The following is a 13002-nucleotide window of genomic DNA, read 5'->3' as shown; positions in this document are numbered from 1 at the left end:
TCAGTCAGTGATTTTATAAACAGATGATTTTCAATCATGTGGTACACTTTTATTTGCTGCATCTCTTTGTGAAGGATGCTGTCTTGATATCTAATCTCAGCAGTGCTCATTGTGTTTATACTGATGGCAGAGGTAGTTGTTATTTCTGCTCAGCTATGCTCTAGTGCACTCGCAGAGCTGAAAGGATAAGAGGTTGCATAGGATTTTATTTCCACTAGGACTATTATTGCTTTTAAAAAGGACTGTAGTTACAGTTCCTGCATACTGGAGGAATTGTATTAGAAGAGAATTAAGCTCTGGTTTCTGTAATGACTTGCAAGTAAGTGTATTCTGCTCCCTGCTTCTGTGTGATGGATACAGCATCAGCAGCCAGCAGTGGACTTGGAACACTGCTCCACAAATGCTTCTTCTGAATAATATGCCTGGAATAATATGCCCAACTTCTTACAGAGCAAGAATTTGAAAGAAATAACAATGTAAAGTAGAATTCAGTCTCTTTAGTGGTCCATGAGTATTATGTGCAGCTCGTACAAATGATCAGCAGCAGATGTAGCATCAGAAGTAGGTGGATGCAGATCAGCAGTCTGCAAAGGGTTCTCACGAAGGTCTTCACAACCAGTGGCTTAAAATGAGAGGGAGGTTTCAAAAAAGCAAATTTAGAGGCAGTTTTAAACAGAAATTACCCTTCTTTCAGTCTGCTATCAGGAATTAGTACAAGAGCAGAGCTGAAAACATAGTTGCAGGGAAACTCATTAATTGATAAGCCTGACCCTGGATCTGCAGGCACTTACATACACAAGTGTTCTGCTCAAGCATCACGAGATATTCCCTTTATTTCAGTGCAGATAATTTTTATTGAGCTCATAGCCCATCAATATGCTATTGAATTGTGCAGACATTGCAGTGTAAAGAAAGACATTTTCAAATTACTCAACTGGTTACAGCAACATTAGGGAGGGGGCATGAAAACTTAGTATAGTTGTAGTAACTCAGGTTAGTAAAAACTGGTTGGCAACAGCTATTTATTGCCTTAACTTATCAAGAGTTTATGTTCTAAATATAAGATTTAGACTTGAGGCATTTTCACAGCTTCTTGTTTTCCAAAGAGCTGTGGAGTAATAGGTCACCACGTTTTAACAGAAGGTTGTTTTTCAGACACAAAAGATTCTTTTTGGCTTGGACCAACCCTCATAGCTTCACAGGGAGCAGTAAGAGCTGAGTGTACTGAGTTCCTCTCCAGCTCCTTCACAGCAGTGCATGGCTGCAGCTGAATACCTGGTGGCTAGAGAAGTAATTTTTTAGGAATCCATTCAGCCCCTCTGTATGTAGGGCAGGATACTAGAGCATCTCAACAGGAATCTGTGTGCTTATCCAAGGCTTCAAATTGTGACATTAGATATTTGTCCATTGAATTTACCCACCTGCTGATAAATGCTCTGAGACTGCATTGGTGCTTCATGGATGTACCAAAATAAGAACCATATGGCTCACTCAGGCTCCTGATGATGCAAAATGGTTTTTTAAATCTCATCTTTGTGGTAAAATCTAATGCTCTGGGTCATCTTCAGTTTGGCAGGAGAGATAGAGAAAGGAGATGAATAATTTAATTCAGCTAAGAAGCTAGACTGCAGCATGGCTGTGGAGAATATTGCATTTTGCTTTAGAGAACTTCTGGAAGCTTGTAGGAGTTGAAAAGTGCCTCTACATAATCAACAAGAAATGTGTTAAAAGCTGTAGTTTTGTATATTGTTATATCTGAAAACATGGAGATTTGTTCCTTAAAAAAAGCTGCAGAGATAGTATGCTGGAAAGATTTTGGCATAGTGCCATTTCTGGGGTTAGGAAAGTGCCGGTGTTCTGATCTTTTGTGAAAATACTTTACAAGGGAGGAATAAAAGAGAAATTTAATATAAAAATCTTTTGTGAACAAAAGAAAAAATCCAAGTTTTTTGCTTAAACTTCAAAAATAAAAGAGCACTTAATAGTCCAAAACAGACAAAAGGTATTTAGCATGACACTGGTGGAACTCATTTGAAGTGCATTGCTTCTCCTTTCCCTCATTGACTTTTTATTTTTCTTTCACCTCAGCTTGATCTCTTTATCATTCTACTTTCACCACAGTGCAACAAACTAAATGGCTGCAACAGCTTGTGATTTTCCCAACTTCATGCTAGGTTTTAATTGAATCACACTGAAACTCTTGGAGCCAGTCCCACGGTGTTCTCACCTTCTGGGACTTCTCTGCAAACCTGAGAGTTCCCTTTGCGAAAAGACTTTCAAGATTGGCCTCTAGCTTTCTGACTTTTTCTCAAAAAAACTTGCAGGGTGTAAAGGAATATCTAATTCTGAAGCCTTCGATCTGCTGATAAAAACATGGTGTTTTTTCATGCCCAGAAGTTAGCACTGGCTTGCATTTAATGGCTTATGTCTCAAGGAATCCAAAGGTGTTAAACACAAGGAGGATAAAATAATGATAAGAATGGAAAGCCTACCTTTTGTCTGCAAATAAGGAACATGTGGAGCAAAACCCACGAAAATTGATTTCATCTGATCTCCAGCCAATTCTGAGCACCAACATAAACTTTGAGTAATTAGTCTATGTGTGTTTGTATAGATGCTGTTCCTCTCCAGTCTTGAGATATTTCTATCCTTAAGCAACATTATTCTAATTAATGGGCCACTGTTGATTGTATTGGCTCAGCAATTGATGCCATTAAAAGAAATAAATCTCTGCATTTGATAATGAACTAACATAGATTCCTGTCAGTGTTGACGAATTTCATGTTAAATTTTGACAAATTATTTTGCATGGGGTAGTTGAACTTGTGTCAGCTAACAATGTTGGGTTTTTTTCTATATTTAAATGAATGTGCAGAATTGGTGGGACCACATGAGCACAGTCCATAGTGTGGTGGAGCCTTTCTCTGAGTTGTTTCATGGTATTACACAAACACACCACTCTGTATCGTTAATAGGATGAATATTTTGTTACCCTCAGCCAATGGGAACATTGTGTTTAAATGAGTGGCACATGGATCACGCCCTTAAGTAACACATACAGCTTTAATAACCCTCAGTTGGATGCTGAAGTGATTGCATTACATTCACTAATTATAGTTAAAGTACTATCTGCAGTCTAGAAAATCAACAGGAACAAAAGCGGATCCATTTCAAAATGTTAATTTCATCTTCAGAACTGTTTTTTGTCAATTATGGTAATGAAAGGAAGGAAATCTCTGTTCCATGTGACTGTGGCACTGTGTGTTCTTACATGAAGTGTTGTACAATGAAATACACCCATGTGCCAGCCCCTCTTGGGTGGGTTCCATATGTTGGTTAAATCCACCTTGGCCTGGTTTTGTGTTGGGCTCATGGCTGAAACATGCAGATCCCAAAGAAAGGAGTAAAAAAATCCTCTTTTCTGCACTGGTGGGCATAAATGGCTTGGCCCTGGTACAGGAGATGGAAGTGGTCTCTGTCAGTGGGCTACAATTTCTTGCCATAGTCTCACCCACCTTCATGTGTTGGTGTTGAAATGCCCTGGCCTTTCCTGCACTGCTCCATCCAGGGCCACTGGCCATGGTGGAGAATCCAGGGGTGTACTTGAGGCAGTCCCAGACAGGAAATTTATTGAGCATTTGCTCATTTAATGCAAAAAGCAAATCAAAAATTGTCCAGTGTGGGTGTCTTCCCTGTGATGTGCTGACCCAGCACGGGGGCACAGGCTGGGGTGTTGGTGTTGTGCTGTGCCAGCCCTTCAGAGGGGCTGTGATCATTGAGAAAAGTATCCAAAGCAAGGTCTGACCTACTGATGTGTTTTGCACGTTGGGCAGGAGCAGCTGCCTGTCAGAAAAAAACCTGTCTTGGAGGCTTCAGTAATGCTTTTTCTATTTCCAGAGTTGCCTGCTGGTTGGGAGAAAATTGAGGATCCCGTATATGGTGTCTACTATGTAGAGTAAGTGCTGCTCCCTGTTTTGGTGTGGCTGCTGGGGGAGGAGGCTTTCCCTCAGCCCACTCTGGGCTTTGCTGGTAACATCTCAGAGCAAGGAGGAGGAGAAGACCTTGGCACATTACAGGCTGGGGGATGTTACAGGGTCTTGGAGAGGGCAGGAGCAATCCAGGTTGGCATGTGCAGGAGCCCCAGCACTTCACAAAATACTTCTATCCAAAGAACATTAGCAAGTGTGCAATTAACTGAGTTCAATCCCCTTTGTGCAGTGCTGTGGTCACAAAATGAATGTGCAAAGCAATCCACCAGCCAGTTGTGTCAGAAGACACCCAAAAGGAGGAATGGAGAAGATGGTGTGACCAAACAGCCGTGGCAGAGGCTCTTCCATCAGGCTGTGTGGTTGTGAATAGAATTGCAGGTTTAATGGGACTCTCTGTGGAATTAAAGCAGCTTCTCCTTTATCGACATGTCAGATTGCTCCTCTGGGAAAACAGAGATCGGAGTTTTGTTTCATCACTGACCCCATAAAATGAATTTTTAATTATGTGTATACTCCTGTCTAGTAGTATGGCTTATGATAGCCCTCAGAATAGACATGGAATACAGTTTCTCTCTGCTTTGGCTCATTTCTGACCCTACCATCTGTGCCTAGGGAAACGGGGTTAGCAAACTGTGTAATTAAGGCTTGACATTTATTTACCAAAGACATCAAGAATATTTTTCAACTATTAAATGCCATGCCAAGAGATCTTTACAGATACTGGTCTGTCACTTAATATACACATGCCCATTAGTTTTGTGGTACTCCTTACTGATCAAATTAAATCAAGAAGTAACTGCAATAAGACATAATTTTATTTTACTTGCTATTTCTAAGCTAGAAAGATGGTTATAATTTTAGCATTTGTCTCTGTCCCTTCAAATCAGGCACTCTGTTATGACATAATAGTTTTCATTGAGATACAATTGTATCATGAAAAAGTTTATATAATTTTTAAAGTAGTTATCATTTTTTCTTGCCTATTTGAAGGTATCTTGAAATGGGAAATCTTTTTCAGTGAGTTAGAACTCACTAACTTGTTTTTTTTATTTAGTAAGTTAAATACTTTTTTAGTGATTTAATGTTGATCTTTAGCAGAAAATTTTATGAACATAAATCCCTGGAGTGCTTCTGTCACAATTACTTGAAAATGTGGTTGTTCCTCATGTGGGTTTTTTAACAAAGGCATACTGGATAGGAGACAATATAATAGCAAGTTCTTAATGGTAAACTTTGCTTTGTATACAAAGATAGGCTTTAAGGTAATATATTTTTCTGAGGTCTGCTTGTAAAATCTCTACTGAAAATGGCTCTTGGACAGTTGATGAGCCATTCAGGGAGTCCCAGCCCTGCCCCTGCCACCCCAGCATCTGTGGCTGCTGTTCATCACTTGGTTTAATAAGGTTTAATCCTCTGGTGAGTGCATGCCTTGTCTGCCATGATGGGACTGGGCTGATTTTTTTTTTTCTTTTCCTGGAACTGGTGTAAAGTATTGGTTCTCAACATCTCATGGTGCTCAAAAGCTGCCTGAGGAAAGCAGCTGAAGTTTCACTAAATGCTGGTTTCCACTGGGAGTATTTGCTGGTGGCTGATTCTGGATGGATTTTGATCTATTTGGAGCCCAGCTCATAGCCTGCATCCCTGCAGATATTTTTAAGACACCCTGTGTGCATTGATCAGATCGCTGACAGATGTTAGGGTTTGGTTTGTTTAGTTTTTGTTTATTTTGTTTTGTTTTGTTTTTAACTTGGGTGAGCCAGGAAATGGCTGCACCTTTGGGAGTCTGATTATGCAGGGATGATACAGGCCTGTCTTTTAAAATGCAATCAGACAGCATGCCTTTCCTGCTTTAATCTCATTTTTCACAGATAGATCACTCCTTTAATCTATTTGAAGGAATTAGCCATACCTACTTGAGACATCATATCAATACCACAACCTGCTTGTTTTTCTAAATACTCTTTTTGGGACAACTGGATGAGCCTGGCTCCACACCCACTGCTGTTTGGTTTGTTTGGTATTTTACTCCTTTCCTCAGAAAAAAGAGTTTCAATGCCTGGCCCTCATTCCTGCTGGCTGCACCACAGGTTTCCCTAAATCATTGCTCTCTTCCCTCTCCAGCCACATCAACAGGAAGACACAGTATGAAAACCCAGTTCTTGAGGCGAAGAGGAAGAAGCAGCTGGAACAGCAGCAGCAGCCTCCAGAAGGTTGGCACCCTTGAGGGCAGGGTGGGTGGGGTGTCCATGGGGAATGTCGTCCCTGGCCATGGCAGCACCGTGCCAGTGTGTGTGTCCTTCCCTCCGTGGCCATGGTGTGTAGAGGCAAGGGGATGTGCATAGATAGGAGTGGCTGTGTTTGTCCTTCACAGAAGATGCAGCAAAGGAGGAAATCTTAACTGTGTCACACATAGAAGGTTTCAATCCTGTTAAACAGGAGAGATTTCTCTTTATGTGTCCTTTGTTTCTGGAAAGTTTCTAGAGTTCCCAGAGACAGCTAAAACACATTTTCCTCTTCAGTTTGCTCCATCATGGTGTTGTTCCAGGGTGCCCTGGGACTCAGGTTATCAGAGGGGATGAGGACTGGGCACTAAGATGCACTAAAACCCTGCATGAGATACTTCTTAAACAGACCTTTCTATGTTGTCAGGCTCTAAAATCTGAAGTAATTTCCTTATTTTGAAACACATTTTAAAAATTTATTTTCCTCCCTCCCAGCCCCTTTTTTGTTTTCTTTCTTTTTACATTTTTTTTCTTCAAATGCAGCCCAACTGCAGTGAGGGCCCTGTGGCATTTGGGCTTGTTCTTCTTAGATACCATGAGTGGCACAAGGAGTAGATTTCATTTGAATGTTAAGCCCACTTAGATGCAAATCACATCCCAAGTTTCAGTGTGAGATAGGATGCTCCAGCAGATGGATCAGTTGATCTGGATATAGAGATCCTTCAGAAGTGGTTTTTGGATGTCTCATTCATTTTATTCCCTCTGTCTGTGACTGTTTCCTCTCTTGCCATACTTCTCACCTCTCCTCTGCTTGACCCCCATATTCCCAGCATGTGCACATGCAGCAGCTCATGGTGCTGTTGTGAAACCAGTAACACTTCCCTCTCTGCCCTCTCTAGAATGGACAGAGGAGTGTCCATCTCTCCCTCCACCTGCTGCTCCAAACCATGTTTCAAACAACCAAGAGGCTGTTCGGGAAGCACCAGTACAAGGTAACAGCCTTGTTAAACCAGTTGTAAAAGAGCAACAAGGTTTTTTTCCTCAGAATAAAAGTCCTTCAGCCACCACAAGGGCAGTATTTCCATGACTGGTTATACACCAGGGCCTATGCCTGCTTAGCTGAATTCCCAGATTTTGGGACTAGTTGTGTCAAGACTACATTTGTTGCTGAATGCAAGAGGTGAATGAGATTATGTGCATCAAAAAAAGGATTGTGGCATATTCTCTGTGTAGCATTCCAAGTTTGCAAACACAGTGGACTTACTCAGAAACTGTACTTTGTACAAGTACTTTGGGCAATTACAGCCTTATTTATTGTGTCAGTGGTCTGTGTAGCCAGTTACTCAGAGACCAGTTGTTTGCCTTAAGTAACTCACCAGGCAGGACATGAATCATTCCTGAATTTGCAGCATGAGCTGAAACATTGCCAGGTCAGCTCACCAGCAAGGGCAGGGAGTTCCACTTGTACCTGTGGCAGTAAAGTGCTCTCTGGTTACAAGTGGTTATAAGTAGGCTTATTTTTGACTACATCTGAATTGCATTGCAAGTGAGTGGCATTGCCCTGGTCTGCAGGAGCCAGAGCCTGGGCAAGATGAGAGGGGGAATCTGGCAGGAATGCATCTTCCTGACAGAGTTGGGAGCAGCTGGGAGCTGAGTACTCCTGTGGTCTCTGAAGGCAAGCCTGACTGGAAGGTGCCATCCCAGGCAGCCTTTCCTGCCAGGAAGAGCCAGAAAGTGCTCTCTGCAGCAGGTAGATCAGCCCTTCCAAAACAGACATGGCCACCAAAATTGTGCAGCAGTGTTAGAGCAGAGCGTTAACCTCTCTCAGCACCACTCTGACATGTCCTCGTATCTGCTGATGACTCCTCCCCTCTTTCATTCCTTCCTCTTCTTTTCTCAGTGCTGTTCCCTCTTCTCTCCCTCCCCATTTGCAGCAGCTTTTTTCCAGCTTCCATGCCCAGAGGTTTCCATCTCTCCCCCTGATTGCACTGCTGCCAGGGACGTGGGCACAAGGAGCCCTCCCTATGCCCCTGGCAACACCCTCACAGCCTGGGTTTTGTAGATACACTAATTTTGGATGTGATACCCTCTTGAATGCTGTAGGTGGGATGTAGCCTGTGGTGCTGCTGTCCTGCTGCTGCAGGGCAAGCTCAGCTTGTGTCTGTGGGCAGACACCAGCAAGCCCTGCTTGTTCTGCTTGTCCTTTGAACCAGGAATGAGCCCTGCTGCACTCTTCCTCTCTGCTGTGTTTGTTACCTACGACACTGGGTTGCACTTTGATACTCGGGGCTTTTTTGCAGGCTGGGGTCTGAGCAGACCATCTGCCCACAATGTGCAGGATTCCCATGTTCCTCTGAAACCCTTCAAAGGCAAGAAAACTACAAGTCCTCACACTGCCTCCTCATGAATAATCTTCAAATATACATTTTTCCCCCCAGTCAAAGGCTTACTAGTCTCAAATCCTCCTGCTCTCCCTCGAGGTCTCCTTTCTGAGCAGAGGCCCACAGCAATGTTGCTGAGGTGTTTGAAAGTGCTCCAGCTCTGCTGGCTGGGATACCCACTGCTGATCCCAGAGCTGTCACCAGAGGGCTTAGTGGCACAGGCTAAGCGTTAAAAACAATTAAAAGTGCAAAGGTGTCTAGTGTTGGCACTGTGAAGTGCAGCAAGCATGATCCCTTTTCTGAGCCTGTGCAATATGCTTTGCAAGGATGTGCTTTTGTCCGTGGAGCACCTCTTTCCCTCTTAGCTGGGTCCCAGAGAGCATTCCCAGCCCTCCAGCACAACTGCTCTGGTCCTGGGCTGCTCTTTAATTCATACTTCACACCAGAAGTGTTTCATCCACAACAGGCAAGAAAGGAAAGAGAAAAGACTTCAAACAGTGTCTGAAGAACAACATCAGCGTCCTCCCCTTTTTCACTAGAGGTCACAGGGTAGTAGCAATGGTGGGGCTGGGGGTAGTGCTAAAGGGTATCAGCATCTTGTCAGAGCTCAGAACTTGTTTTTTGCACAGTGGGTTGGGAGAAGGTCAGGTGGTGAAAGACACAATGATGCCTCTTTCTGCAGCATCTCTCACTGCAGACTCCTTCTGTAGGAGTCCCCCTAACCCTGCCCCATCCTTCCTGGGATGGATATGACCACCTGAGGACAGAGATGAGACACACATCTAGCCCAGCACTCCCAGCTTTAATATATTCCATTCTTTAAAGCAGCATGCTTTTCCCTTTGTAGCCGTGGGGCTTTGGTGCACACGACCACAGCTAACAAAGTGCCAGGTACTGGGGTTTTGTTCATGCCTTTTACTGCATGCCTGGATCCAGGGAGACAGGTGAAGTGTGATGAGATGAGAGGGTGCAGGAGTGAAGTGCAGTCCTGTCCCTGCACACTGCTGTGTTTGTGCATGGACTCGTTAGAATGGGGAGGGGCAGAGGAAAGAGAGATCAAACACTCTTGTCTGCCTGCTTATAGATTTTTTTCCAAACTTCCTACACAGGAAAACCCTTTTTTACACGAAACCCTTCTGAGTTGAAGGGGAAGTTCATTCACACCAAGCTAAGGAAAAGCAGCAGGGGGTTTGGCTTCACTGTTGTTGGAGGAGATGAGCCAGATGAATTCCTCCAAATCAAGAGTCTGGTGCTTGACGGTCCCGCAGCGTTGGATGGCAAAATGGAAACAGGTACTGATGCTTTATATCAAAATCATCACAGCCACTTCGGTTTGTGCTTTTGCAGCTGGTGTGAAGTGCTGTTCATAAAGGACTGTAGTCTTCATCCCCCCTTCTTGGGGAAAGTCAATCAGCTTTCTGATCAGCAAGTAAGGAGGTGAGATACATTGAGGGATGTTTCCAGAATCTTGGAAAAGGACACTTCATGTGTTAGAATTCCATCTCAGTGTCAAAATACCCATCTGGGGCAGTACCAGCTCCTGCTCTCTCCACACTGATCTGAGGAGAGGAGCCAGCAGTTGTGGGGCTCCACATCAGGGTATGGGTTCCTGCTCCCTGTTGTGGCAATGGATGATGGATTTTTGTAGGGCTGCACCACCATGTGTTTGTGTCTCTGCCATGCTGCCTGCCCCTTTCCAAAGCTACTCCCAAGGAATGGGCTAATCTGCATCTTCCTCTGTGGAGGCACTGAGGGGAAATTGATTTTGCCAGAGATCAGGTCCACCACAGTTTAGTGGCAAAATATGAAATATGGTTTAGTGGTGAACACAGTGGTGTTGGGTTAATGGTTTGACTCAATGATCTTGGAGGTATTTTTCCACCTTGATTCTATGAAGTCCTCTTAGTCTGAGGTCACAACTCCTCACTTTCAGTTGGAGCATCACAGCACTCAACATCCCTCTTTTGCAGCCCCAGTGTTAATAAAATGACTCATAACTTAATCGATAGCTGGATTTCAGGCTGAAGTATGAGACATGACATGTGGCACTCACTGTGTTTGAGCAGTTGGTATTTGAGAGCCTTCTGTTACAGCTCCCATGTGCTCTCAGTTTTGTTTAGATCATATGTCAACGTGTAACAGGGAGAGCTGGACTTCAAAAGAGCTGTGAAATGGGCCATATACCATCATTTAAATTCATTAATTTTTTGCATGAGCCAATTCCATTTTCACTTTCAAAAACATTTATGTACATAAAGGCTTTATGCCGTGTATCCAGAGAGTTTTTGCCCGCCCAAGTGTCACCACTCCTTCTGCTTGTGCTGAAATACTGCTGTTGCCTGTGAGTGGTACCTGTGGATGCTGCAGATCTGCTCTCAGGCTGGAGTCCTCACCTTTCTGCAGTGCACAAAATGGTCTGTCTGTCTGTGTCTGCTGCAGGGGACGTCATAGTCAGCGTGAACGACACCTGTGTGCTGGGGCACACTCACGCCCAAGTGGTGAAAATCTTCCAGTCCATCCCCATCGGTGCCAGCGTGGACCTCGAACTGTGCCGGGGTTACCCCCTGCCCTTTGACCCCGACGACCCCAACACGAGCCTGGTCACATCCGTGGCGATTTTGGACAAAGAGCCCATCATTGTGAACGGGCAGGAAAACTACGACTCCCCTGCGAGCCACAGTAGTAAAACAGGGAAAGTTAATGGCACAAAGGAGGCGAGGCCCAGCAGCCCGGCTGAGGTCTCCTCCAATGGACCCCATGGCTACCCCAACGACACGGTGTCTTTGGCATCCTCGATAGCAACACAGCCTGAACTCATAACTGTGCACATAGTGAAAGGGCCCATGGGCTTTGGGTTTACTATAGCAGACAGTCCCGGTGGGGGCGGCCAAAGAGTCAAACAAATTGTGGACAGCCCGCGGTGCCGCGGCCTGAAGGAGGGCGACCTCATAGTCGAAGTCAACAAGAAGAATGTGCAGAGCCTCACTCACAACCAGGTGGTGGATATGCTGATTGAATGTCCTAAGGGAAGCGAAGTCACGTTGCTGGTGCAGCGAGGAGGTAAGTCTTCAAAACTGCTTTAAAACACCTCTTCTTGAAATTAAAAAAAGGAAAAAATGCATGTCACGGAAGATCTGCTCTCCTAAGCTTCTCTGTGGAAATGGCTTTTTTCCCGAGGTGTAGGAACTGCCCCAAGTTGGCAGTTGTCAGGTCACATAGATGGTTAAAATTATTTGTTGTGTGCTGCTGCACTGCGGGGGATGCTGAGGTTCCCACATGCACACAGAGCTGGTAATGGGCAGGAGGGTGGTGTGGTTACACGTGTGGCTACGCCTTTGCTTACATAACAAGCCCTGGTCTCATGCTCTGCAAACTTGAGGGTTTTAAATAGAACATGGACATTCCTTGAGCTATTCTGAGATATGGAAAATGCTGGTAATATGTTCTGTAATTTGCAGTGTTCAAAATCAGATACTTAATGACTTAATCGGGGAAGGATTATACTGGGATACATTTGGGAGCACAGAAGAGAATTTAAATTTCTCCAATTGTAAGCAATTGCAGTGTGACTTATGCACCTTTGTTTCCTGTGCCAATGGGAGCTGAGCTCATTTTTTGGTAGCATTGCCAAGACCACCAGCAGGTACAGAACCCATCCCACAGGCAGCCCACATGGAGCATGGTTGGCAAGTGACCTGTGACTGGCCACTCCATGCACAGGAACTCTTTCCCTGCACACAGTAACCTGAGCTAGCACCCCTTTAGGCTATGGATTGAGACTTGGGATAGGGTCAAGCTCACAGGCAAAGTCCAGGTCGGCTGTTGTGTGCAGTCAAGAGCAGAGGGCTCAGCTCTCCCTCCCTCCCTGGCACTGGCAGTGGGGCTGTCAGAGGGACAAAGGTCCCCACTGTGCTCCGTGTCCCATGCAGGTTTTTATGGACAGCACACACTTGGGTGACCTGTGGATGACAGGAATGACCACGCTGCAGAGGCAGTAGGTGATGAACACAGCCCCCAGCCAGCCCTGCAGGGAGTGTGTGCTATAAAAATACTTTCCTGCTGACTGTTCTGAAGTGTTTTGATTGTAGTAAACACCAAAAGCCAGTCCATTTTAACAAGGGACAAGTTGTTTCCTGAATTTACAAGTCTGGCTTGTTGTTTTCCAAGACCTATTTCAAGGCATTGAATACATTGATTCTGCAATTAATAGCAGCTCTGGAGAAAGCACTGCCTTTCCTATATTCCTTTCTTTCCAAGTGCTTACTGTGTTTTTGTATTTTGATAGTAAATTAGAAAGTAGAGAACAGAATATATTAAGAATTCTCCAATTTTCAAAGTGTGAGTTCCTTAAAGACTTATAGTACTAGAGAGATTTAAAAAATGCACTTCATTCTTATGATTAATATATGT

The 13002-nt window shown here is 44.3% G+C and overlaps 1 protein-coding gene across 23 annotated transcripts in view; it reads left to right on the top strand.

Annotated features, from left to right (window-relative positions):
* The window catches only part of MAGI1 (membrane associated guanylate kinase, WW and PDZ domain containing 1), a 336388-nt gene that overhangs the window by 272729 nt on the left and 50657 nt on the right, over window positions 1–13002 (top strand). For 17 of the 23 annotated variants that reach the window (XM_015640900.3, XM_015640906.3, XM_015640905.3 and 14 more), the window contains 5 exons: window positions 3898–3955; window positions 6111–6199; window positions 7111–7203; window positions 9702–9884; window positions 11032–11652. In XM_015640900.3, the coding sequence (XP_015496386.1) occupies window positions 3898–3955; window positions 6111–6199; window positions 7111–7203; window positions 9702–9884; window positions 11032–11652 (1044 nt within the window). The remainder of the gene's footprint in view (window positions 1–3897; window positions 3956–6110; window positions 6200–7110; window positions 7204–9701; window positions 9885–11031; window positions 11653–13002) is intronic. The other 6 variants (XM_019008089.2, XM_019008088.2, XM_015640898.3 and 3 more) reach the window with 1 other exon arrangement.

Source organism: Parus major, chromosome 12, assembly GCF_001522545.3.
Source record: "Parus major isolate Abel chromosome 12, Parus_major1.1, whole genome shotgun sequence".
NCBI classification, from domain to species: domain Eukaryota; kingdom Metazoa; phylum Chordata; class Aves; order Passeriformes; family Paridae; genus Parus; species Parus major.
Note: the sequence above shows the minus strand (reverse complement) of the source record. Positions and strands in the feature narration are given on the sequence as shown.